Genomic DNA, 27,802 nt, shown 5'->3' with positions numbered 1-27,802 from the left:
TCTGTCTTATGGTCTTTTACTTTCGGTTTTGGACACCAGATTGAAACACATGAAAATATATCTCACAGCGGAGTAGATGGTACAATACCATTTCATAGAAGTAATATGGATAAACTGTTTAGGGGGAAAAGGACAAAGCTGAAAACAATACAGTATTGTGACTGATCCAAAAGGCTGCCAATAATATATTGCCAAAATTGAATTACAGCTGAAAGACAGAAAGATAATACCATGCAAATGCATGTGCTCAGTTAGTTACACAATCTTAGGGAAAATGTTAATGTGCAACAATAAAATAAACACATTTAAACACGATGTGGATTTGACCTATATGTAGCTATTTCTGTAATTTCTCACAGATCCAGCGCAGCATGTGGTTGCAGGGTGCATCGTTCCAGTTGGCCAAAACGCTGTCCCGATGGTTAACCTCGACACAATCCTTGTTGTTGGTACCACCATGGTCCGGCTTACCACGCTTCCAGTACCTAGAAACAACACACACAAGCTGTGTTCGACTACTCATACTAACAGCACTATTATCGGTCATAGTATGGATAGAGTTAGTATGCCAAAAGTTCCCGGAAGTTGTACTAAATTCACCAAAATACGTAGTATACAATCTGTTTCTCTACTTTTAGGGCCCATAATGCAATTCTTTAGAAAATGGTCGTGGCTTCACGTCGTTTTCAGATAAGAAAAAAATGGCAGAAAATATTTAGCCAAAGTCCGAAGAGAGCAGATACTAATTCATTACTTTAACTAATTATGAAAAATGTTAAGCAATGTAATAAAGTAATGACTTTTCAAATAAGTTACGTTACACGTTATGTTGGCTGACAATTTATTTGCTACGCTATCCTTACAAATCGCATAGCAATACAGTAGTATGTACCGGTATGTTAGCTATCTACATAACGTTAGTTTGCCACTAGTACATCGAACGTACAAGTCAGTATATTCACTATCTGACTACCCAACGTTTATTGACTTGATTATTCACATAATTCTTAACTAAGTGGTATAATCGTTGTGCGTTTCAATGGACCTTGTTAATTCTAGCTATCTACTGATGAATTTACGAACGCTCAACACCCTTTGAATATGGCCGGTGTCAGTAAACGTTGGCAAAAAGCGTAATTAAATTGTTGCGATCAGCACAGTTAGTCACCAGCACTCTGGATAACATGAAAACAGCCTAACCAGTTCTGCTAGGGCGAGTAAAACGGTCAACGTGAGGTGTTTCTCATAGCTAGCCAACGTTAGCCAGTTAGCTTGGGTGCTTGACGGCCGTTGAGCGCTCGTATCAACCCTAGTCCTTGGCCAGAGCATCCAGCGTGCGCTTTGAACTCTCCAAGAGCGAAACGCTCTTGATATACAAATGCACAGAGCACACGCTACCATTCCAAATGTAATTTACAAACACACCAAAAATCGTAAAAAGTTTAGCTAGTCATTAGTTATGCTAATAAGCTAGCAAAAGGTTGCATAGCAACAGCCTCAACTTCCGATAAATAGACGACGCTCTGTCTAGTACGATCAACTGAAACGATACTGTTCGTTTACAGTATACTGAAATTAACTTCTAGTATGTAGTGTATACTCATTAAGTATGTAGTATACAGTATGTTAGTAAGGGTATTCGAACACAGTTACAGTGTCCGCTATATTGTTTTTTTCAAATATTCAGATCTGGGTTGTGTTCCAATCACCTCTCCTTTCTCCCGAAGTGTGAGCTCTTCCACAAGTTCCCACAAATCTAAAAGAATTGGGTTGGTGTGGGGATGCGCACAAGAGGGAATTTCCATGTTCCAGGTATACAGGTGTTTCAGCATAGCTCAGGACTTTCTGTGGTAGAGGGGCAGCCAGCGGAATATACCGGGCGTAGTGGTTGGTAGAGTTCTTTAATTGTGCCATGATTGGCTCAGTGTTCTGTCACTCATGGGGACACTACGTCACAGCAGAATCTACAGAGAAAGCTAGGCAGTTCAAGCCCCCTTGGGTGCTGCCGTAGATTTACATTAAAGTACCCATCCAAGAAAGCTCAAGGTCATTGGCCACAGATAAATGACAAATCACGTTATATCTACCGTAGCTTTGATTGGACATCATACATCATACATCAAATCTTATCTAGCAAGCTAGACGAGCAGTCATCATCATGAATCACGTCGACCATCCACTGGCAAATCCTTTTAAATCCTTGTCATATGAAGATAAATTGTAGATAAAATGTATCGGTGATCATCGGCCATTGGACATAAACATTACACAGCAATTCAGAAATCGCAAATTCAACAAGGAGTGGTTTGTAAGGAAACAATGGCTAACTGCAAGCATTGCAAAGCAATCCCTATTTTGCGACCGCTGCTTGCTATTCGGTGGAGAGGGGGTGAAAAAGGTCTTATATGGTGCTGCATAAATGATGTAATATGTCAAGGAGATATGTAGACTGAAGCTAAGAAAGTAATACTAAGTGGGTATTGTGTAGTAAGCTGTTCGTAGTCCATGTGTCTCATCCTAATACTTTGGTCCCTTTCCCCCTCATAATTTAGCCTATGTTTCTGACTTGGTGATGCACATGTAGCCTATAGCTTGTTTTAGAGAAATGTCATCATTGAATATTGTAAGAGCTTTCATTGTCTGCTTAAATGCTTATTTGATTATATGCCCCCGGTTCTGACTTGGTGTACAGGGAGAATACTGTCATAATGTCATTGCTGGCATTCATCCCAAAATAATTGTTGGGTTTTTCCCACCAAGATTTACATGCTAAAATCACCACTGAGAACAGGACACATAAGTGAAATTGTCAGACACTGTCAGATACTGTGGTAGAAACATCATCCTAAATGATATCCAGATGTTAGAGCCCTATTATAAAAGTAGTAATTTCTCTTACGATGTGGTCAGTGGTGTGCTGTCCACCCATATCCAGGTCCCCTCATTAACAGAATCAGTCAGACCAATCCAGACCAGGAGATCTGCATCACCATGCAGCTGGTACAACAACTTCTGTTAGGATTGAATAAAGTTATTCTAAACATCATGACACACACACTCTCTCTCAATCACTCTCTCTCTCTCTCTCTCTCTCTCTCTCTCTCAATCACTCTCTCGCTCTCTCTCTCTCTCTCAATCACTCTCTCTCTCTATCTCTCTCTCTCTCTCTCTCTCTCTCTCTCTCTCTCTCTCTCTCTCTCTCTCCTCTTCTGTCTCTAACTGAGCAAACCAGAAACCTTACAATATATACATTTAAACAATATTTTAAACCATTTAAATATAATACATAGGGTAGTTGTGCTGGACTATGGTAGATGAGGAATCAATCTGTCTTTTTAGACTGTTAGAGTATTTATCTGGTCAATATGTTAGTGTATTATGTCTGTTTGTAACAGCGTGTTATATGTGAAAATGTGATCTTAATATAAATGGTCATTTCATGTTTAAAACCTCTTGAAACTCTAGAGGCGCTATATCATTTTTGGATAAAAAGACGTGCCCGTTTTAAGCTTAATATTTTGTCACAAAAAGATGCTCGACTATGCATATAATTGGTAGCTTTGGAAAGAAAACACTCTGACGTTTCCAGAACTGCAAAGATATTTTCTGTGCGTGCCCTAGAACGTGAGCTACAGGCAAAACCAAGATGAAACAGCATCCAGGAAATGAGCAGGATTTTTGAGGCTCCGTTTTCCATTGTCTCCTTATATGGCTGTGAATGCGAGAGGAATGAGTCTGCCCTTTCTGTCGTTTCCCCAAGATGTCTGCAGCATTGTGACGTATTTGTAGGCATATCATTGGAAGATTGACCATAAGAGACCACATTTACCAGGTGTCCGCCTGGTGTCCTGCGCCGAAATTGGTGCGCAAACCTCAGCTGCAAGTATTTTTCCATGGAATTCAGAGAAGAAAGTAGGCTTCCACGAACGATATATCAATGAAGAGATATGTGAAAAAACACCTTGAGGATTGATTCCAAACAACGTTTGCCATGTTTCGGTCGATATTATGGAGTAAATTCGGAAAAAGTTTGACGTTGTTGGTGACTGAATTTTCGGTTCGTTTCGGTAGCCAAATGTGATGTACAAAACGGAGCGATTTCTCCTACACAAAGATTCTTTCAGGAAAAACTGAACATTTGCTATGTAACTGAGAGTCTCCTCATTGAAAACATCCGAAGCTCTTCAAAGGTAAATGATTTTATTTATTTGGTTATCTGGTTTTTGTGAAAATGTTGCGTGCTAAATGCTACTCAAAATGCTAAGCTAGCTTAGCATACTCTTTCACAAATTAGTGAATAGCAATGGTTCAAAAGCATATTTTGAAAATCTGAGATGACAGTGTTGTTAAGAAAAGGCTAAGCTTTAGAGCAGGCGCATTATTTTCATTTTATTTGCGATTTTCAGAAATCGTTAACGTTGCGTTATGCTAATGAGCCTGAGGCTTTATTCACGATCCCGGATCCGGGATGGGGAGTTTCAAGAGGTTTTAAGGACTCTTGGAAGATTAGTCCAAATGAAGACTAAAAGAAATCCACATCAAATCTCCCCCCTCCCCTCTCTCACCTGTTCCTGTCTGCTGTTTATGATCACCAGGTCTGCTTCTCTGTTCAGACAGTCCAGTCTGCTCTCCTGCCAGGTTTTCCTCTCAGTAGACAGGAAGTAACACCTGGATCCCAACATCTTCCATCCTGTAGGACACTTTAACACAGTCCTCATCATTTGGACTGCCATGCCACTCCCTTCCACCACTCTTTCAGTACCTAGAGACAACACACGCATTGTCCGCACTATTGGTTTTCAAATATTCAGATCTGGGTTGCGTTCCAAAAATCTCTTCTTTCCTTGAAGTGTGCACTCGTTCACTACTTCCCACAAATCTAAAAGCATTGGTGTAGACATGGGTGCTAGAGAGAATTCCCATATACCAGTGTTGGATTTGACATTTTGAACATGGAGATATTAAATACATGATAGATCAGACATATAGTGTAATAAAAGAGACTGGGTCTCTGTAGAAAGACAGATAGCTGTGGAATGTGTTGGATGGAGAAGAGGAGAGCAACATGTTGATAAGGGGGAGACAGATGGACATCTGTGGATTAGATGAAGGAGGGGTTGAGGTTAGGGGGTGAGGACAGATTCTCATAAGGGAGTAATAAAGGTTTGGTATCCTGCTACCCTCTTTACTCTCTTCCTGTTGGACCATAAAATGTAAGGATTGGAGAGAGGGAGTGTCTTAAGTGAGATATAAATATCTGGATGGAACAAATGTTGGGTTGTCTGAATACAGCTGTACAGAATCTTTGGGAAGAATTAAACTTGGTTGAAGCTTCTCTAGCATCCGTGGGTTATTTAATCTGAAAAATAAGAACCTTACACCAGTCATTTTTTTTAAATCCATGAAGGGAAGTGAACAAGTGCACACATCTGGAGAAAGGAGAGATTATTGGGACAGATTTCCTTCAAGTCAGGTTTTCCAGATTTTCTGATAAATGTTTTGCTCTGTCAGAGAAATACTGTACAGTATACTGTATGTAACAAGTATTAAACAACAAATTCTAACATTGTCATTAACTATTTGTAAATCCATAACGAGGGTGCACACAGGGGTTAAATTCATGACTGAACAAGTGTACACTTCAGGAGAAGGAAGGGTAGAGAATGGGACGCAGCCCTAGTGACTGACTTGACAACTTACCACAGATAGAGGGCACCACCTTCTCATTGGTCAGAAGACTGATACACTTTCTCAACCTGTCCCGTTCTGTTGCCAGGGCAGTGTTACGCTCCAGTAACTGTTTTTTGTCCATTTTCTCGTTGTCTCTCTCCCTCTCCAGCTGGTTTCTGTTCATCCGGCACTGGTCTCTTTCTGTACACAGATCCATGATACTACTGGTATCTGGCTGGTCTCCAACCTGCGCCAGGCCAGTGTTGTAACAGCCGTTTAACTGCTCTCTCTCTCTGTTGGAGTGGACTGAAAGACAGGGAATTGGATCCCAAATGACAACCTATTCCTCCCTTAGGGCCCTATGCACCCTGGTCAAAGAGCATAGGATGATATTTGGGACATAATGGTTGTGGTGTTGTCATTTTTTTAGTTTGCGTTTCAACAATACTGTCAAACTACGGGTCCCATAAGCTATGTAATGTCTGTAAGTCTGAATTGTGATCCTTGGTTTGTGACAACAGAACTATGTTGTGACAATGACATTCATATCTGTCCTATCAGCCCTGTTCAAATGTAGTGAATTATAAAAGAGGATAGCCTGACTCACAGAAAGCCAGTCTCAGGGAGATGTTGAGAGTGACTTGTAGAACACACAGCACTCCAAAACACCCAGCAGCCAGCCTGTAGAGTCTTAGTCTTCTATCTGCAGAGGAACACACACACAGCAACAGACACACACGCACACACACACACAAACACCATCATCATTAATGATTCAGATTTAAACAGAACACACATCATCCCACAGATCCCTTACTAATTCTGAGAACCAAACATTTCCAACGTGTCATTGGTTTTCCAGCAGCAGTTTGCTCAAGAGTGTGGTCATCTCACATCAGACAAACAGGAAGCTACTGTATGAAGAAATGACTAAAGTTACACAATATAGACGTAGCAGGATTTAAAGGGTCAATCTGCGATTTTTATATACATTTTTTATACATCAATTTATATGAATGATATTTACCTATTTGATTCTTGAAAAATGTAACATAGAAATACCTCATGATATTAGTTTAACTGTCTAACCCAATCAGAACCCAAATATAAACTTGTTTTACCATGGAATTATAAACTATGGATTTGTAAACAAACACGGTGTATGTAGCCTCATGGTTCAAACTATCATTTTGATCATGAATGGTCACTCCTTGCAGACGTACTGTAGCTCTCTCTATGAATTTGAGAGTGATTACATTTCTCCAGCTTTTCAGGCGTGGTGTCCACTGTGTTGTTGCTAATTTTTTAATATTTTCAATTAATCTTATTTAAATAGTTCCAATACCTGAAGTAAAAAAAATACATTGAATTGATACATTTTCGTGTACGTGACCTCAGCAGGTTTTGAACACCCTGCTCCATTCTCACTGAACCACCCAGAAGACAGAACAATACAAATGTACAAGTGTTTTTCTAGTGTGTGATATTAGTGTGTGAATGCATTCAGTTTGTACATGCAGACCTGCCTGCGTGCCTCAGCTCCTGTGTGAGACACTAAGAAACTTAGAATACTTAGTTCTTACCTGAGAGATGGGTCTCAGTCTTCACGCTCCTCGTTAATCTATTCCGGTTTTCTTCATTAACTTCATTCAATTCAATCACCTGTTTGTTGACGTACTTGGCCATCTTAACTAACCGTACTGACTATCAATGATTACGCCAATCAATCAATGAATGAACTAATTAAGTCTGTCTGACTTCTATTGTAATATCTATGATTCTAAGTTACTTTTACTTACAGTATTTACTTACTAATGATTAACCTTTCTAACTGACTCCTAATGATAATATCTACTGTATGATTACCTTTCTAACTGTCTCCTAATGGTAATATCTACTGTATGATTACCTTTCTAACTGTCTCCTAATGGTAATATCTACTGTATGATTACCTTTCTAACTGTCTCCTAATGGTAATATCTACTGTATGATTACCTTTCTAACTGTCTCCTAATGGTAATATCTACTGTAAATTACCTTTCTAACTGACTGAGCAGTAGTTGGTTTGATGTGTCTAAATCCTGCACTTCTCTGTTCTCTGTCTGTGGCCCAGAGATGGCGACAGGATGTTGCAAGTCTCTATCCACCAATAAGAAGGCCGTAGGTGTTAGAATGTGTCAAGTCTCTATCCACCAATAAGAAGGAGACTCTTGAAATGTGAGACAAATGGAACCACATACTCTTTAAGTGCACTACATAGGGAATAGGATGCCATTTGGGATTCAGCCTTGTGGACCAGACAGTTGTGTTTATCGTCCTCTTCATCCCTTGTTCATTCTGTTCTGTGCTTTATTTCTAACTATCATTCATGTTTTTTTGGCCTAATAATATAAGTGATTTGTCAACCCAAACACAAGTTATTATTGGTCAATAGTAGGTCTAGTAAATGAATAAATTAACTAAGATGATGCTGTTTAATATGTTAATTGATTTGGGTCAAAAACAAGACGTCTAAATACATTTTCAAATAGAAGAATTAAACAAATGAAACTTTTTACAATAAAACATTTTCAAAAATCTCTCCTATTTGTCATCACGTGCATTCTGAGCCATCTCCTGTACTCCCTGTTCACCCACGACTGCGTGGCCATGCACGCCTCCAACTCAATCATCAAGTTTGCGGACGACACTACAGTGGTAGGCTTGATTACCAACAACGACGAGACGGCCTACAGGGAGGAGGTGAGGGCCCTGGGAGTGTGGTGTCAGGAAAATAACCTCTCACTCAATGTCAACAAAACAAAGGAGATGATCGTGGACTTCAGGAAACAGCAGAGGAAGCACCCCCCTGTCCACATCAACGGGACAGTAGTGGAGAGGGTAGTAAGTTTTAAGTTCCTCTGCGTACACATCACGGACAAACTGAATTGGTCCACCCACACAGACAGCGTTGTGAAGAAGGCGCAGCAGCACCTCTTCAACCTCAGGAGGCTGAAGAAATTCGGCTTGTCACCAAAAGCACTCACAAACTTCTACAGATGCACAATCGAGAGCATCCTGTCGGGCTGTATCACCGCCTGGTAGGCAACTGCTCCGCCCACAACTGTAAGGCTTTCCAGAGGGTAAGGGGTGTAAGGAGTTATTCATCAGTGTACGGAGTTATTCAGTTATTCAGAAGTGTGTGACATCAGTGTAAGGAGTTATTCAGAAGTGTGTGACATCAGTGTGAGGAGTTATTCAGAAGTGTGTGACATCAGTGTAAGGAGTTATTCAGAAGTGTGTGACATCAGTGTAAGGAGTTATTCAGAAGTGTGTGACATCAGTGTAAGGAGTTATTCAGAAGTGTGTGACGTCAGTGTAAGGAGTTATTCAGAAGTGTGTGGGGAAATCTACATCGGCATCTTTCTCAGAATTTTCAAAGGGAAGTGTGTGTGTATGTATGTGTGTGTATGTATGTGTGTGTGTGTGTGTGTGTGTGTGTGTGTGTGTGCTCTCAGTACTGTTCTGCCATCTGTGTGTGTCCAACTGCAGGTCACACTGTTTTTTGAAAACATTTATTTTTAACGAAACATAAGCTGATGGCAATGTTGCTAATAAAAATAATGAAGAAGCATTTTACAGAGTACAGTATGACTACACACTCTCCTCTAAATCTAAAAATAACAATTAGTTGCATTTTCTTCCTCCCTCATTCTCTTAATGTGTACGCCGAGGAACTTAAAACTTACTACCCTCTCCACTACAGTTCCATCGATGTGGATAGGGGGGTGTTCCCTCTGCTGTTTCCTGAAGTCCACAATCATCTCCTTTGTTTTGTTGAATTTGAGTGTGAGGTTATTTTCCTGACACCACACTCTGAGGGCCCTCACCTCCTCCCTGTAAGCCGTCTCGTCGTTGTTGGTAATCAAGCCTACCACTGTTGTGTCGTCCGCAAACTTGATGATTGAGTTGGAGGCGTGCATGGCCACGCGGTCGTGGGTGAACAGGGAGTACAGTGTGTGTGTGTGTGTGTGTGTGTGTGTGTGTGTGTGATTTCTTAGTTCTTACCTGAGCGATGGGTCTCACTCTTCACTCTCCTCATTGCTGTATTCTGTTTTTCTTCAAAAACATTGTTTAATGCAATAACCTGTCTGTTGACTCAGTCATCCATCTTAACTAACAGTATGATTACATTTCTAACTGACTCCTAATGGTAATATTGTCACACCCTGGCCTTAGTTATCTTTGTTTTCTTTATGATTTTGGTTAGGCCAGGGTGTGACATGAGTGATTTATGTGTTTTGTCTTGTCTAGGATTTTTTTGTAGATTTATGGGGTTGTGTTCTTTTAGGTGTCTAGGTAAGTCTATGGTTGCCTGGATTGGTTCTCAATCAGAGGCATGTGTTTATCGTTGTCTCTGATTGGGAGCCATATTTAGGCAGCCATATTCTTTGTGTATTTTGGTGGGTGATTGTTTCCTGTGTCAGTGTTTGTGCCACACGGGACTGTTTTCGGTTTTCACGTTTCTTGTTTTGAAGCTGTGTTCATGTTTAGTGTCTCTTATTAAAGAACCATGAACTTCAACCACGCTGCGTTTTAGTCCGCCTCTCCTTCCCAGGAAGAAGGCCGTGACAGAATCACCCAACACAACAGGTCCAAGCGTCGTGGTGACAGACAGCGCCAGCAGGAGCAGCACAACCAGGACTTCTGGACGTGGGAGGAAATCCTCGACCGGAGAGGACCCTGGGCAAAGCCAGGGAGTGTCGCCGTCCCAAGGTGCAGCAGGAGAAGCGACAGCAGGAGCAGCGCAAGGAGGAATGGACATGGGAGGACGAGTTGGACGGTGATGGACCCTGGACACAGCTGGGGGAATATCGCTGCCCCAAGGCAGAGCTGGAGGCAGCCAAAGCGGAGAGGCGGCGGTTTGAAGAGGCAGCACGGAAGCAGGGCTGGAACGAGTGTCAGCCTCAAAAATGTCTTGGGGTGATGAACACAGGAAGTATGGCGAAGCCAGGTAGGACACCTGCGCCAACTTCCTGTGCTTACCGGAGTGCGAGAGAGACCGGGCAGGCACCGTGTTATGCTGTGGTGCGCACGGTGTCCCCAGTGCGTGTGCATAGCCCGGTGAGGTACATACCAGCTCCTCGTATTGGCCGTGCTAGAGTGGGCATCGAGCCAAGTGCCATGAAACCGACTCTGCGCATCTGGTCTCCAGTGCGTCTCCTTAGGCCGGCGTACATGGCACCAGCCTTACGCATGCTGTCCCCGGTTCGCCTGCACAGCCCAGTGCGGGCTATTCCACCTCGCCGCACTGGCAGGGCGACCGGGGGGCATTTAACCAGGTAAGGTTGGGCAGGCTCGGTGCTCAAGAGCTCCAGTGTGCCTGTACGGTCCGGTCTATCCAGTGCCACCTCCAGCCCCCGCACCAGGCCCGTGTCTCGAACCATGAACTGGCAGGTCCCCCTCCTTCCCAGGAAGAACCAGGCTTCCTGTGCGTGTCCAGTGTCTCTTATTAAAGAACCATGAACTTCAACCACGCTGTGTTTTGGTCCGCCTCTCCTTCCCAGGAAGAAAGCCGTGACAAATATCTACTGTATGATTACCTTTCTAACTGACTCCTAATGGTAATATCTACTGTATGATTACCTTTCTATCTGACTTCTAATGGTAATATCTACTGTATGATTACCTTTCTAACTGACTCCTAATGGTAATATCTACTGTATGATTACCTTTCTAACTGACTCCTAATGGTAATATCTACTGTATGATTACCTTTCTAACTGTCTCCTAATGGTAATATCTACTGTATGATTACCTTTCTAACTGACTTGAGCAGTAGTTATTCTAATGTGTCTAAATCCTGTACTTCTCTGCTTTCAGTGCTCTATCCACCAATAAGGAGACTCTTGAGATGTGTCCTTAATGGAACCCTATTATCTATACAGTCACTACATGGGGGGGAAAGGGTACCATTTGGGATGCAGTATTTAGACCAGACAGTGTTTTGTTTTGGTCATCTCCCTTGTTCATTCTGTTCCGTGGTTAATTTTTTATGTTAAGATTTATAATTCATCATGTAACATTGCATGTAGGTCTCTCTTTATTGTCTCTCTCAACCACCTAGTGGTTAGAGATTTTATATTAGAAGAATAGCCTATTTTTTTCTTTTTTTCTTTTATTTTACTAGGCAAGTCAGTTAAGAACAAATTCTTATTTTCAATGATGGCCTAGGAACAGTGAGTTACCTGCCTGTTCAGGGGCAGAACGACAGATTTGTACCTTGTCAGCTCAGAGGTTTGAACTTGCAACCTTTCGGTTACTAGTCAAACGCTCTAACCACTAGGCTACCACTAGGCTACCCTGCTGTTGTTTTCTGTCACACCTACTGCTATATAATAACACTGACCACCCCAAGGTAAGAGACTACTGCTATATAAAATCACTGACCACCCCAAGGTAAGAGACTACTGCTCTAATAACACTGACCACCCCAAGGTAAGAGACTACTGCTCTAATAACACTGACCACCCCAAGGTAAGAGACTACTGCTCTAATAACACTGACCACACTAAGGTCTGAGACTATTGCTCTATAATTTCACTGACCACAGTTTAAGAAGTAGGACCGTTTCTCTGTGTTGTTTCTCTGTGTTGTTGTGCTTTTGCTGTAAATCATTTTTGAAATTGGACACCATGGGTATATTAACAAGATGTTTAACTTACACTTGCTGTATTGGACTTGTTAATGTGTGAAAGTTGCATATTTAAAAAATATATTTTTGAATTTCACACGCTGCCTTTTCAGCGGAATGTGGTCTGTGTTCCGCTAGCGGAACCCCTGCCCCAGAAAGGTTAAAACCTCTTACAGCTCCCCCCTTACTTTGTGCAATTTCTGCCTGAAGATATACCCAAATCTAAGAGCCTGTAGCTCAGGCACAGAACCAATGATTTGCATATTCTTGGAACCATTTGAAAGAACACTCTGAAGTTTGTGTAAATGTGAATTGAATGTAGGAGAATATAACACAATAGATCTGGTTTAGATAAAACAATGAAAAAAAACATACGTTGTTTTATTTTTATTTTTGTATCATCTTTAAAATGAACAAGATAAAACAAACATTCAGATGGGATGATGGGGACAATTTCAGTGAAAAAATATAAGAGGGCAACAGTACTCGTGCAAAGTTTCAGAATGATAACTTCCAAAATGGGTGTGCTACATGACTTTTATCATGAAGTCACCCAGATGTCCAACACAAGTAGCCCAAATGTACCCAAGTGGCCAAATTGGTGACGGTATACATTTTGAAACAAATAACTATAACTGACCTCGCCTTCTGGATGATAGCGGGGTAAACAGGCAGTGGCTCGGGTGGTTGTTGTCCTTGATGATCTTTATGGCCTTCCTGTAACATCGGGTGGTGTAGGTGTCCTGGAGGGCAGGTAGTTTGCAGACCTCACTACCCTCTGGAGAGCCTTGCAGTTGTGGGCGGAGCAGTTGCCGTACCAGGCGGTGATATAGCCCGCCAGGATGCTCTCGATTGTGCATCTGTAGAAGTTTGGGAGTGCTTTTGGTGACAAGCCAAATTTCTTCAGCCTCCTGAGGTTGAAGAGGCGCTGCTGTGCCTTCTTCACGATGCTGTCTGTGTGGGTGGACCAATTCAGTTTGTCTGTGATGTGTATGCCGAGGAACTTAAAACTTACTACCCTCTCCACTACTATCCCATCGATGTGGATAGGGGGGTGTTCCCTCTGCTGTTTCCTGAAGTCCACAATCATCTCCTTAGTTTTGTTGACGTTGAGTGTGAGGTTATTTTCCTGACACCACACTCTGAGGGCCCTCACCTCCTCCCTGTAGGCCGTCTCGTCGCTGTTGGTAATCAAGCCTACCACTGTTGTGTCGTCCGCAAACTTGATGATTGAGTTGGAGGCGTGCGTGGCCATGCAGTCGTGGTTGAACAGGGAGTACAGAAGAGGGCTCAGAACGCACCCTTTTGGGGCCCCAGTGTTGAGGATCAGCGGGGTGGAGATGTTGTTGCCTACCCTCACCACCGGCGGGCGGCCCATCAGGAAGTCCAGTACCCAGTTGCACAGGGCGGGGTCGAGACCCAGGGTCTCGAGCTTGATGACGAGCTTGGAGGGTACTATGGTGTTGAATGCCGAGCTGTAGTCGATGAACAGCATTCTCACATAGGTATTCCTCTTGTCCAGATGGGTTAGGGCAGTGTGCAGTGTGGTTGAGATTGCATCGCCTGTGGACCTATTTGCTGTAAGCAAATTGGAGTGGTCTAGGGTGTCAGGTAGGGTGGAGGTGATATGGTCCTTGACTAGTCTCTCAAAGCACTTCATGATGATGGAAGTGAGTTGTAGTCGTTTAGCTCAGCAGTCCCTGCTGCTGAAAACATCCCCACAGCATGATGCTGCCACCATCATGCATCACCGTGTGGATGGTGCCAGGTTTCCTCCAGACATGGAGCTTGGCACTCAGGCCAAAGCAGTCCATTTTGGTTTCATCAGACCAGCGAATCTTGTTACTCATGGTCTGAGAGTCTTTTGGTGTCTCCAAAATCTGTGCAGCATTCCAAGCGGACTGCCACCTGCCTTTTACTGAGCAGGGACTCCAGTCAAGTTGTAGAATATCTGAAGGATTATTAATGGAAACAGGATGCATCTGAGCTCAATTTCAAGTCTCTTAGATATTCAGACTATTTGCTATGTAAATAAGGTATTTCTGTTTATGATTTTGTTTTATACATTTGCTAAAAATTCTAAAAACTTTGTCATTGTGTTGCATTGTGTGTGGATTGATGAGGGGGACAAATATTCTATAAATTTTTGAATAAGTCTGTAACAAAATGTGAGAAAAGTGTCTGGCATCTGAATACTTTTTGAATGCACTTGGCTTGTGTAGTCAAGTAGAGCTGATGCAGTTTTTTACATTTTTTTGTCACACTTTTTTGAAAAATAAATACACATGATCATTGATGGTTTCATTACTGGCAGTGCTTGACTTTGACCGAAATAGGTTCTGGTACTCATTTTGGGTTCCGGTACTGTTTCATATTTAGGTGTAGGAGCTCCACACTACGTTTGAGCTGATATTCCTGAAGAGGAACAGGAGCTCCAGCAGTAGACCATTTGAGGTGCCGGTACTCTGCTCCGGTGAGATCCTGCCCAAGTCAAGCGCTGGTTACCGGAAGAATATCAGGACCACTTTGAAAGTATCGGAGCGTTGTATTGAGCATTTACAAACAGTGGAGAGTTGGCGCCACCTTGCGGAAATATTGAAAACAGGCTGGTGGATCGCATCCTGACAAAGCCCCTGGGAAGAGGTTCTGGCTTGGTTACTCTTGGTGTTGCCAACTTCGAGAAGGTACTAGAGGGCTGGGGTTCAAGCCCTTATCTCATCTCCTGAAGTTGTTTTCACCTTTCATCTGCCGCCTTGTACTTTCGTGTGTGTGTGTGTGTATAGTGTGTGTGTGTGTGTATAGATAGATGACTCGGTTCAGTCAAAGAAGAACGATAGAGGACTTCCAGCTAGATGGGGTGACGCTCACCCGCTTTGCCATGATTACCCAGGACTATTACCAAGTGGGAATTAACTTATATCCGGGCTGCACAGTAATGACACAGTTCATTTGTATAAAATGTTTCAAATACTTATTGTTCATAAACATATTTTCCAATCGGATATCTCCTCTTCTCCATTGTACTTTTCCTTGCCTTTTTCTCTCTCCGCAGATATTCAGATGCAGGATGATCAGTCAGTATGTTTCTGTTCCTCCCTGATGAGTTCACTGCCAACATGACACTGTTGGAGGAGAGCCTGATGGCCGAGTTTGTCCAGCATGTATCTGGTTTCTCTGTCCTCTTAATGTTGACGGAGCCACAGCACGCATATAGAAGTAGCCTCACTGGCCTGCTGCGCAAATGTAGGGAAGTAACCATTTGGGGATGTCTGATTTCTGATCGTGTTCACTCAACACCACTAATTAGCTGAGCTTCTAAGTCAGTTTTTCTTCACCTTTACATCCATTGTGAATGTTAGTTCCTCACAGTATTTTAAAAATCTTTACAAAACTCTCCCCCTCGATAATCACCAGTCCTCCTGTGAAAAAGCAAAATGTCATGCTCTGAGGATCCCATATATCCAGTGGGAATTTCACAAAATACCTGAGCACATCTCCCTTCCAGTAAAAACAGCTGTGTCTGTCCTGAGCTCACTGGAGCAAAACACTCTGAGGACCAGAATAGCCTAGTTGATAAAATGTTGCAAGCTTTGGGACGGACCTTCCTATATACAGTAACTGGGCTGGATACAATTGATTGATTTAATATAATGTTGCACATCACTAATGATAGATCAAGGTAGAAAGAGGGGCAGACATGAGAAGTAGAGAGATGAATGTGATTGAAAGAATCTACATTTTCATCCGGATGTTTTCTGATTTTATTTGTTATAGTTGACAATGGAAGTTCTTGGCCTACTGCTACATTGCCTTAGGATATCTCTTTGTGCACTCATTTCTTTATAAGCCATTAATGGAATTTCTACTTTAAAATGTTTATTATTTTAATTCCTTTTTGAAGCGGCAGGTTGCATAGCGGTTTAGAGCGTTGGAGCAGTATACTAGTTGAACAATCTGTCAATGTGCCCTTGACTAAGGGACTTACTCCTAGTTGCTCCTGTAATTCGTTCTGGATAAGAACGTCTAATGAATGATGCAATTGTGTTTTGTATTATTAACCATGTGACAATGATTTTGAGAAACAAATACGTGTGGCACCATATTCCCTACATAGTGCACTGTCAAAAGCACTGTACTAATAGGGTGTCATTTGGGCCTCACTCACAGAAAGCCAGTCTCAGGGAGATGTTGAGAGTGACTTGTAGAACACACAGCACTCCTAAACACCCAGCAGCCAGCCTGTAGAGTCTTGTTCTTCCATCTGCAGAGAAACAGGAAGGCACTCCATCCTACATTATGATTCAAATAGAACAAACATCATCCAACATCACTAATGACTAATATTAGATTTCTGAGAACCAAACATTTCCATTGCGGTTGGCAGCAACAATTTTCCAAAAGTACACAATAAAGCAGAAGCATCATATAACAGCACAATCTGTGATTCCTGTAGCACAATTTAAAGGTGCAATCTGTGATTGCCATATCACATCATTCACATATTTTTAATTTATTATATTTCCCCCTTGATTCTTGAAGAATGTAACTTCTACTGTAAATGCCTCATGAGCTTAACTTTCTAACTCCATCAGGACCCAAAATATCAGCTTGTTCTACCATGGAACTGTTAACAAACACTGTGTAACCTCAGATGGGTAAAACTATCATTTTGATCTCATGGATGGTCCGTCCTTGCATACATACTGTAGCTATGAATTACATACAGTACCAGACATACATACTGTAGCTATGAATTACATACAGTACCAATCATACATACTGTAGCTATGAATTACATATAGTACCAGACATACATACTGTAGCTATGAATTACATACAGTACCAATCATACATACTGTAGCTATGAATTACATACAGTACCAGACATACATAACTCTGTCTATGAATTACATACAGTACCAGTCATACATAGTTCTGTCTATCAATTACATATAGAACCAGTCCTACATAGTTATGTCTATGAATTACATACATTACCAGTCATACATACTGTAGCTCTGTCTATGAATTTGAGAGTGGTTATATTTCTGCAGTGTACATTTTTCTGAGAGTGGTTACCTTTCTCTGAGCGGAAAAAACAGGCAGGTCACCAGGTGCACAGAGACTGTTTCAGGTTACCAGCCCCTCAGCTGTTTACCAAAAACAGTGGTGGGGTGTCCAGTGTGTTGCTGTTATAAAGATTATTTTCAATTGATCTTATTAAATAGTTCTACATATTGAATTGATGCATTTTAGTGTACGTGACCCCAGCAGGTTGTAAACCCCAGGCTCTGTACCAACTGAACCACACAGAAGACAGAACAATACAAACACGTATAAGTGTTTTTCTATGATGTGCTATTAATGTGTGTGCACGTGCCAGCATACGTGTGTACGTTCGGTTTGTGCGCTCATACCTGTCTGCATCTGTGTGTGTGTGAGAGAGAGAGAGATTATTCTTTGTACCTTCACGCTCCTCGTTGCTCTATTCCGTTTTTCTTCATTAACATCTTTTAATTCAATCACCTGTTTGTTGTAGTCGGCCATCTTAACTAACCATACCGAATATCAATGATGACCCCAATCAATCAATTAATCAACTAATTCAGACTGTCTGACCTTTTATTGCAATATATATGATTTTAACGTTTACTTATAGTATTAACTTACTTATGATTACCTTTCTAACTGTCTCCTAATGGTAATATCTACTGTATGATTACCTTTATAACTGACTCCAAATGGTAATATCTACTGTATGATTACCTTTCTAACTGACTCCTAATGGTAGTATCTACTGTATGATTACCTTTCTAACTGTCTCCTATTGGTAATATCTACTGTATGATTACCTTTCTAACTGACTCCTAATGGTAATATCTACTGTATGATTACCTTTCTAACTGACTCCAAATGGTAATATCTACTGTATGATTACCTTTCTAACTGACTCCTAATGGTAATATCTACTGTATGATTACCTTTCTAACTGTCTCCTATTGGTAATATCTACTGTATGATTACCTTTCTAACTGACTCCTAATGGTAATATCTACTGTATGATTACCTTTCTAACTGACTCCTAATGGTAGTATCTACTGTATGATTACCTTTCTAACTGACTCCTAATGGTAATATCTACTGTATGATTACCTTTCTAATGGTAATATCTGTACTTCTAATGGTAATATCTACTGTATTACCTTTCTAACTGATTATCTACCTTTCTAACTGACTCCTAATGGTAATATCTACTGTATGATTACCTTTCTAACTGACTCCAAATGGTAATATCTACTGTATGATTACCTTTCTAACTGACTCCTAATGGTAATATCTACTGTATGATTACCTTTCTAACTGACTCCTAATGGTAATATCTACTGTATGATTACCTTTCTAACTGACTCCTAATGGTAATATCTACTGTATGATTACCTTTAACTACTCCTAATGGTAATATCTGTATGATTACTTTCTAACTAATGGTAATATCTACTGTATGATTACCTTTCTAACTGACTCCTAATGGTAATATCTACTGTATGATTACCTTTCTAACTGACTCCTAATGGTAATATCTACTGTATGATTACCTTTCTGACTCCTAATGGTAATATCTGTATGATTCCTAATGGTAATATCTACTGTATGATTACCTTTCTAACTGACTCCTAATGGTAATATCTACTGTATGATTACCTTTCTAACTGACTCCTAATGGTAATATCTACTGTATGATTACCTTTCTAACTGTCTCCTAATGGTAATATCTACTGTATGATTACCTTTCTAACTGACTCCTAATGGTAATATCTACTGTATGATTACCTTTCTAACTGACTAAGCAGTAGTTGGTTTGATGTGTCTAAATCCTGTACTTCTCTGTTCTCTGTCTGTGGCCCAGAGCTGGCGACAGGATGTTTCAAGTCTCTATCCACCAATAAGATGGCTCTATGTGTTAGAATGTTTCAAGTCTCTATCCACCAATAAGAAGTAGACTATTGGGATGTGAAATAAATGGCACCATATTCTCTTTATCTGCACTACATAGGGAATAGGATGCCATTTGGGATTCAGCCCTGTGGACCAGACAGTTGTGTTAATCGTCCTCTTCATTCCTTGTTCATTCTGTTCTGTGCTTTATTTCTAGCTCTCATTCATGTTTTTTTGGCCTAATAATATTAGTGATTTGTCAACCCAAACACAAGTAATAATTGGTCGACAGTAGGTCTAGATATGAATAAATTAACTAAGATGATGCTGTTTACTATGTTTATTGATTTGGGTCAGAAACAAGACGTCTAAATACATTTTCAAACAGAAGAATTAAATAAATGAAACATTTTACAATAAAACATTTTCAAAAATCTCTCCTATTTGTCATCACGTGCGTTCTGAGCCCTCTCCTGTACTCCCTGTTCACCCACGACTGCGTGGCCATGCACGCCTCCAACTCAATCATCAAGTTTGCAGACGACACTACAGTGGTAGGCTTGATTACCAACAACGACGAGACGGCCTAAAGGGAGGAGGTGAGGGCCCTCGGAGTGTGGTGTCAGGAAAATAACCTCACACTCAACGTCAACAAAACAAAGGAGATGATTGTGGACTTCAGGAAACAACAGAGGGAACACCCCCCTATCCACATCGATGGAACAGTAGTGGAGAGGGTAGTAAGTTTTAAGTTCCTCGGCGTACACATTAAGAGAATGAGGGAGGAAGAAAATACAACTAATTGTTCTTTTTGAACTTCACAGCGTGCGTTTGTGCATGTGTGCGTGTCTGCCTGCACACAGTGTGTGTCCTCTAAGTCCTGTTCTGTCGTCTGTGTCCAACTGCAGGTCACACATAAGCGATCCAATCACATTCAATCAGGATTCAATCTGTGCCTTTGTTCTTCTCATTATAAAAGGGATTGATGATAATAATCGATCATGAAAAAAATAGAGAAAAATGATTAATGAACTTAGCGGAAGCATGGCAAATCACATGACATGTTGCTAATAAAAACAATGAATACAAGCATTTTAGAGCAGAGTATGTCTACACACTCATCTAAATCTTAACATAAAATCCTCTCCTCCTCACCCCTATTAGAGGAGAAGGTCCCTCCCCGAGGAATGTATTCTCCAATGTGTTTTGAGAAGGAGGGGAGGAGAGAGACGCGAGGAGTAATCGAGAAAGGATGAATTGAGGAAAAGCCAGTAGGCCAGTCTGTAATACCACTTTTTCAACTCTATGGTGAGTCCATCTCTCACGTTAACAACTAGGTGGAATCATCACGTAACCTTTCAACAGTGTAAACATCCATCAACATGAGAAAGGTAGAGGTAGAGAGAGAATTGTGTACAGCCTACATGCAATGCTACATAATGAACTGGACATTTAAACATTGACAGCAGCTATTGAGTGATATATACCTAATTTGTTTTGTATGTGTTCATGCTTGTGTGTGTGTGTGTGTGTGTGTGTGTGTGTGTGTGTGTGTGTGTGTGTGTGTGTGTGTGTGTGTGCCTTTCTTTCCAACGTCTAGTTCAGAGTGCCATTCTAACAAAATATAGAATCCGTCTTCAGAGTTCCTTAAACAGCAGTACCTACGAGAGGCCTTTTTCACAGATCCAGAACTGTGGATTTGAACACTGATAGTCCGACCATTCTCTGTATCCTGATGACCAGTAACGTACCACCGCACAGTTCTCCACTCCACCACCATAAGGGCCGCCACTCCTCCAATAGCTGCAGTAGAAACAACAGAGTTACACTGATCACTCTCTCAGAACCCAGAGTATGAAAAGCACAGAGTTAGACTGGCCTCTCTCTCAGAACCTAGAGTATGAACACAGAAAATCAGTCCAACTCCTTAAACTGTGGTCAGTGTTATCAGAGAGCCGTAGTCTGTATCACATCCGGCCGAGATTGGGAGTCCCATAGAGCGGCGCATAATCGGCCCAGCGTCGTCCTGGTTTGGCCGGGGTAAGTCATCATTGTAGATAAGAATTTGTTCTTAACTGACTTGCCTGGTAAGTGTTCTTATAGAGTAGTAGTCTCTTACCTTGGAGTGGTCAGTGTTATTATAGAGCAATAGTCTCTTACCTTGGAGTGGTCAGTGTTATTATAGAGCAGTAGTCTCTTACCTTGGGGCGGTCAGTGTTACTATAGAGCAGTAGTCTCTTACCTTGTGGTGGTCAGTGTTATTATAGAGCAGTAGTCTCTTACCTTGGGGCGGTCAGTGTTACTATAGAGCAGTAGTCTCTTACCTTGGGGTGGTCAGTGTTATTATAGAGCAGTAGTCTCTTACCTTGGGGCGGTCAGTGTTACTATAGAGCAATAGTCTCTTACCTTGGAGTGGTCAGTGTTATTATAGAGCAGTAGTCTCTTACCTTGTGGTGGTCAGTGTTATTATAGAGCAGTAGTCTCTTACCTTGGGGCCAGTGTTATTATAGAGCAGTAGTCTCTTACCTTGGGGCGGTCAGTGTTATTATAGAGCAGTAGTCTCTTACCTTGGGGTGGTCAGTGTTATTATAGAGCTGTAGTCTCCTACCTTGGGGTGGTCAGTGTTATTAGAGCAGTAGTCTCTTACCTTGGGGTGGTCAGTGTTATTAGAGCATTAGACTCTTACCTTGGGGTGGTCAGTGTTATTATAGAGCAGTAGTCTCTTACCTTGCCGTGGTCAGTGGTGTGCCATGCATCCATTTCCATGTCCTCCCAGTAACGGAGTCAGTCAGACCAATCCAGACAATCTTGTTGAGGCCACAGAGAAACTTCTGTTGTTGAGAAAGATACTGATATTGTCAACTACTATAGGCTACATGTGTTAAATACTGGAAGATACATTACTGACCAACTACATTTGATTCTCACTCACTCACTCACTCACTCACTCACTCACTCACTCACTCACTCACTCACTCACTCACTCACTCACTCACTCACTCACTCACTCGTTCCTCCTCGCTGTTTATGATCACCAGGTCTGCTCCTCTGTTCAGACAGTCCTGTCTGCTCTCCTGCCAGGTTTTCCTCTGAGTTGACAGGAAGTAACAGCTGGATCCCAACAGCCTCCAACCCTCCTGACAAGAATTGCAGATTTTCTGACAAGTATTTTGCTCTGTTGAAGAAATTTACATAATATGTGAAATATATAACACGTTTTTATTGTACTGGATATTTTCATTCACATTGTCATTTAACTATTGGTGAATCCATGATTGTGTGCACAGCACACAGTGTTGTTCCACCCTGCTCTCAGCAACAAATGTAACATGGTAAACGTTAGTATGATATGTAAAATCTCACATAGTCTGTATTAATTTGTAGATGTCCATCGTCAATTTTGTATGATATGTTATGAATTTCACTTTGTTGTGGCTAATGTTAGCTATGTGGGTCGGTTGCTAACATTATCTAGGCTAGGTTTTTAGGGATTAAGTTTAGGGTTAGGGGTTACGTTAAGGTTATAGGAATGGTTAGCTCACATGTTAAATTTATAGTTACAAAGTAGATAAAAAGTAGTAAGTAGTTGCAAAGTTGCTAGTAAGTTAAAAATACTGATGTCGTCCATGATGTGATTCGAACACACAATCTTTGAGTTGATAGACAGTTCCATCATATGGCCACCCATCTTCCCTTGTCACGTTCTGACCTTTATTTCCTTTGTTTAGTCATTATTTAGTATGGTCAGGGCGTGAGTTGGGGTGGGCAGTCTGTTTGTTTTTTCTATGATTTAGGGATTTCTATGTTTCGGCCTAGTATGGTTTATGGTTTATTGTTTTTTGTATCAGTTGTGTTCATGTTGAGTATTTCTTATTAAAAGAACCATGGATACTTACCACGCCGCATATTGGTCCTCCGATCCTTCTCGCCTTTCCTCTTCAGAGGAAGAGGAGGAAAACCTTTACAGAAACACCCACCAACCAAGGACCAAGCAGCGTGGTAACAGACAGCGGCAGCAGCAGCAGCAGCAACAACAGCGGCTAGCATCACAGGACTCCTGGACATGAGAGGAGATTTTGAACAGAGAAGGACCCTGGGCACAGGCTGGGGAATTTTGCGGCCCCAAAGCAGAGCTGGAGGCAGCGAAAGTTGAGCGTCGGCGATATGAGGAGGCAGCACGGCAGCGCGACAGGTACGAGAGGCAGCCCCCAATTTTTTGGGGGGTGGCACACGAGGTGTGTGGCTAAGCCAGGTAGCAGACCTGAGCTCACTCCTCATGCTTATGTGCACGATAGGGCAGCCCCCCGAAAGTGTCATGCAAGTGTGGGCATCCAGCCAGGGCGTATGGTGCCTGCTCAGCGTGTCTGGTCGCAGGTACGCCGTTTCGGTCCAGGGTTCCTGCGCAGGTCCTACATGCTGTGTCTCCGGGGCACTGGGAGGGTGCAGTGCATCCTATGCCTGCGCTGCGCTCGTGCTGGGCAAATGTGGGAGTGGAGCCTAAGGAGATGTGCGCGTAGTAGGCACTAGATCTCCCGGGCTTACCCACAGCCCGGTTCAACCTGTGCCTGCACTCTGGAGGGTCCGGGCTAGAGTAGTTATCCAGCCTGGGGAGTGGTGCCAAGGCTGCGCACCATAGCTCCAGTGCTCCCCCACAGCCCTGTCCTTCAGGTGCCTCCTCCTAACTCCAAGCCTCCTGGAGGTCTCCCCAGCCTGGTGGGTCCTGTGGCAGCCCCACGCACCAGGCTGTCTCTCTGTCTCCTCCCTACAGGTGTTCCCGTCTGTCCAGAGCTGCTAGAGTCTCCCGTCTGTCCAGAGCAGCTAGAGTCTCCCGTCTGTCCAGAGCGGCTAGAGTCTCCTGTCTGTCCAGAGCGGCTAGAGTCTCCCATCTGTCCAGAGTGGCTAGAGTCTCCCGTCTGTCCAGAGCGGCTAGAGTCTCCCGTCTGTCATGAGCCGCCAGAGCCGCCAGTCAGCATGGAGCCGCCAGAGCCGCCAGTCAGCATGGAGCCGCCAGAGCCGCCAGTCAGCATGGAGCCGCCAGAGCCGCCAGTCAGCATGGAGCCGCCAGAGCCACCAGTCAGCATGGAGCCACCAGAGCCACCAGTCAGCATGGAGCCACCAGAGCCACCAGTCAGCATGGAGCCACCAGAGCCGCCAGTCAGCATGGAGCCGCCAGAGCCACCAGTCAGCCAGGATCTGCCAGAGTCGTCAGCCAGTCCAGAGCTGCCCTTCAGTCCTGAGCTACCCCTCAGTCCGGAGCTACCCCTCAGTACTGAGCTACACCTCAGTCCCGATCTACCCCTCAGTCCTGAGCTGCCCCTCAGTCCGGAGCTACCCTTCAGTCCTGAGCTGCCCCTCAGTCCGGAGCTACCCCTCAGTACTGAGCTACCCCTCAGTCCCCAGCTGCCCCTCAGTCCCCAGCTGCCCCTCAGTCCAGTGGGGCCATTTAGCAGGGTCGCCGCGTTTAGGAGGCCACGGAGGCAGACAATGAGGCGGAGAAAACTGTGGTGAAGTGGGGTCCCCGTCCCGCGCAGGAGCCGCAAACGCGGACAGACGCCCACCCAGACCCTCCCCTATAGGTTAAGGTTTTGCGGGGGGGGGGGGGTACTGTCACGCTCTGACCTTTATTTCCTTTGTTTTGTCATTATTTAGTATGGTCAGGGCGTGAGTTGGGGTGGGCAGTCTATGTTTGTTTTTCTCTATGATTTAGGGATTTCTATGTTTCGGCCTAGTATGGTTCTCAATCAGTGGCAGGTGTCATTAGTTGTCTCTGATTGAGAATCGTACTTAGGTAGCCTGGGTTTCACTGTTTGTGGGTGTTTGTTTCCGTGTCTGTTTTCACCACATGGTACTGTTTTGGTTTTCGTTCGTTTCACGTTTATTGTTCTTTGTATCAGTTGTGTTCATGTTGAGTATTTCTCATTGAAAGAACCATGGACACTTACCACGCTGCATATTGGTCCTCCGATCCTTCTCGTAAAACCTTTACATCCCTTCTTTTTTTGCCTTAAGGAACCTTCTCTCTTTTGTAGCTATACCAAACGTAACATATCACAGTAATTTGAGTGCCACAGATGTACTTTTACTATGTTACGTCTAGTCTTTGAGGTCAGTCTGTAAATTCACCCTTCAGGGGAATGAAGGGTAGAGAAGAGCCCTAGTGTCTGACTTGACTACTTACCACTCACAGAGAGCCTCTTCTCCAGCGCCGCCTTCTCATTGGTCAGAACACTGACCCTGTCTCTCAACATGTCCCTGTCTTTAGTCAGGGCATTATTACGCTCCTGTAACTGTATTTTGTCATCTGTTTTCTCTGACTGGTCTCTCTCACTCTGTAACTGGTCTCTCTCACTCTGTAACTGGTCTCTCTCACTCTGTAACTGGTCTCTCTCACTCCGTAACTGGTCTCTCTCACTCTGTAACTGGTCTCTCTCACTCTGTAACTGGTCTCTCTCCTTAAGTAACTGGTCTCTCTCCTTTAGTAACTGGTCTCTCTCACTCTGTAACTGGTCTCTCTCCTTTAGTAACTGGTCTCTCTCACTCTGTAACTGGTCTCTCTCCCTCAGTAACTGGCCTGTCATCCTCTCTAGCTGGTTCATGTTCTTCCGGCACTGGTCTCTCTCCTTCTGCAGCTGGTCTCTTTCTGTACACTGGTCAATGACACGACTACTGGTATCTGACTGGTCTCTGTCTTGCGGCAGGCTGGTGGTGTTGTAACAAGCCTTTAACTGGTTCCTCTCTTCGTTATAGCCAGCTGAAAAACAAAGAAGTTCCTGCATGGGATGCGTCCCAAATGACACCCTATTCCTTCTGTAGTGCAGTACAATGGACCAAAGCCCTATGTACCCTGGTCAAAAGTAGTGCTTTTTAAAGAGGATAGGGTGCTATTTGGAACACAGTCCTGGTTGTGGTGTTTACATTGTTCACCATTTTCAGTGATGTACACAAGGCCAAGTGTACCAGTTACAGTACATACTACTTTTTTCATGGACCATGTCAACAACAACATTATGTAACATCAAGTCTGAATTGTGATCCTTGCACTGTAAGTACAGAACTATGGTGTGATAATAAAATACATATCTGTCCTATGGGCCTTGGTCAAAAGTAATGCACTACACATGGAATAGTGTCCCAAATGGGAATAGTGTCCCAAATGAGATAGAGTCCCAAATGGCACCCTATACCCTATATAGTGCACTACATTTGACCAGAGCGCTAATAGGGTGTCATTTGGGACACAGCTTCACTCACAGAAAGCCAGTCTCAGGGAGATGTTGAGAGTGACTTGTAGAACACACAGCACTCCGAAACACACAGCAGCCAGCCTGTAGAGTCTAAGTCTTCCATCTGCAGAGGAACACACACTCGCTGACACACACACACACATACACACCCCGACAGACACATACACACCATCATCACTAATGATTCAAATGAAAAGAGAACACACATCCTTAATCAAACATTTCCAATGTGTCATTGGTTTTCCCCCAATTTGAGGGTTGGCAGCAACAGTTTACTCAACCTTGCGGTCATCTCCAATCTGATAAACAGGACGCAAATGCATGAAGAAATTACCAAAGTAACACAATATAGTCATAGCATGATTTAAAGGGTCAATTTGCGATTTCTGTATTTAAAAAAAATTACACATTGAAATTCATAATATTTACTGAATTGATTCTTTAAAAATGTAACTTAGAAAGCTGAGCTTAGTTTAATTGTCTAGCCCCATCAGAACCCAAATATAAACTTGTTTTTACCATGGAATTATAAACAATGTAATTGTAACCAAACACTGCACAGCCTCAAATGGTTCAAACTATCATTTTGATCATGGATGGTCACTCCTTGCAGACACACTGGGGTGGCAAGTTAGCCTAGTGGTTAGAGTGTTGACTAATAACTGAAAGGCTGCAAGTTCAAATCCCTGAGCTGACAAAGTACAAATCTGTTGTTCTGTCCCTGAACAGGCAGTTCCTAAGCCATCATTGAAAATTAGAATTTGTTCTAAACTTGCCTTGCCTAGGTAAATAAAAGTGAAATTCTGTAGCTCTCTTTTGATTTTGAGAGTGATTGCATTTCTCCAGCTCCTCAGTCTGGGTTTCCAATGTGTTGTTGTTTAAAAAGGTTATTTTCAATGAATCATATTTAAATAGTTCCTAATACTTTCAATAGCTGAATAAAAAAAAAAAACATTTTAGTGTACGTGACCTCAGCAAGTTTTCAACACCATGCTCCGTACCAACTGAAACACCCAGAAGACAGAACAATAAATATGTAGATGTGTTTTTCTAGTGTGTGGTATTAGTGTGTGTTTGTGTGCACGCGTGAAATCATTCAGTTTGTACGTGCAGACCTGCCTGCGTGCCTCAGCTACTGTGTGAGACACTAAGATACTTAGAATACTTAGTTCTTACCTGAGAGATGGGTCTCAGTCTTCACGCTCCTCGTTAATCTATTCCGGTTTTCTTCAGTAACTTTGTTCAATTCAATCACCTGTTTGTTGACGTACTCGGCCAT

General features: G+C 42.6%; 1 protein-coding gene across 1 annotated transcript; it reads right to left on the bottom strand.

The window, feature by feature from the left end:
* Positions 1-27,802, bottom strand: LOC135536925 (uncharacterized). Its single transcript, XM_064963146.1, has 12 exons — positions 27,700-27,802; positions 26,527-26,626; positions 23,933-23,957; positions 22,288-22,452; positions 22,007-22,110; positions 20,944-21,082; positions 7,254-7,374; positions 6,278-6,373; positions 5,701-5,976; positions 4,566-4,762; positions 2,900-3,012; positions 1-485 (listed from the first exon to the last, which is right to left on the bottom strand). The coding sequence occupies exons 1-12, from the start codon at positions 27,800-27,802 to the stop codon at positions 338-340; spliced, it is 1,587 nt and encodes a 528-aa protein (XP_064819218.1). The 3' UTR covers positions 1-337.

Source organism: Oncorhynchus masou, unplaced genomic scaffold (genome assembly GCF_036934945.1).
Source record: "Oncorhynchus masou masou isolate Uvic2021 unplaced genomic scaffold, UVic_Omas_1.1 unplaced_scaffold_685, whole genome shotgun sequence".
Taxonomy (NCBI): Eukaryota; Metazoa; Chordata; class Actinopteri; order Salmoniformes; family Salmonidae; genus Oncorhynchus; species Oncorhynchus masou.
The sequence above is the reverse complement of the archived record's forward strand: the minus strand, read 5'-3'. Positions and strand labels throughout refer to the sequence as shown.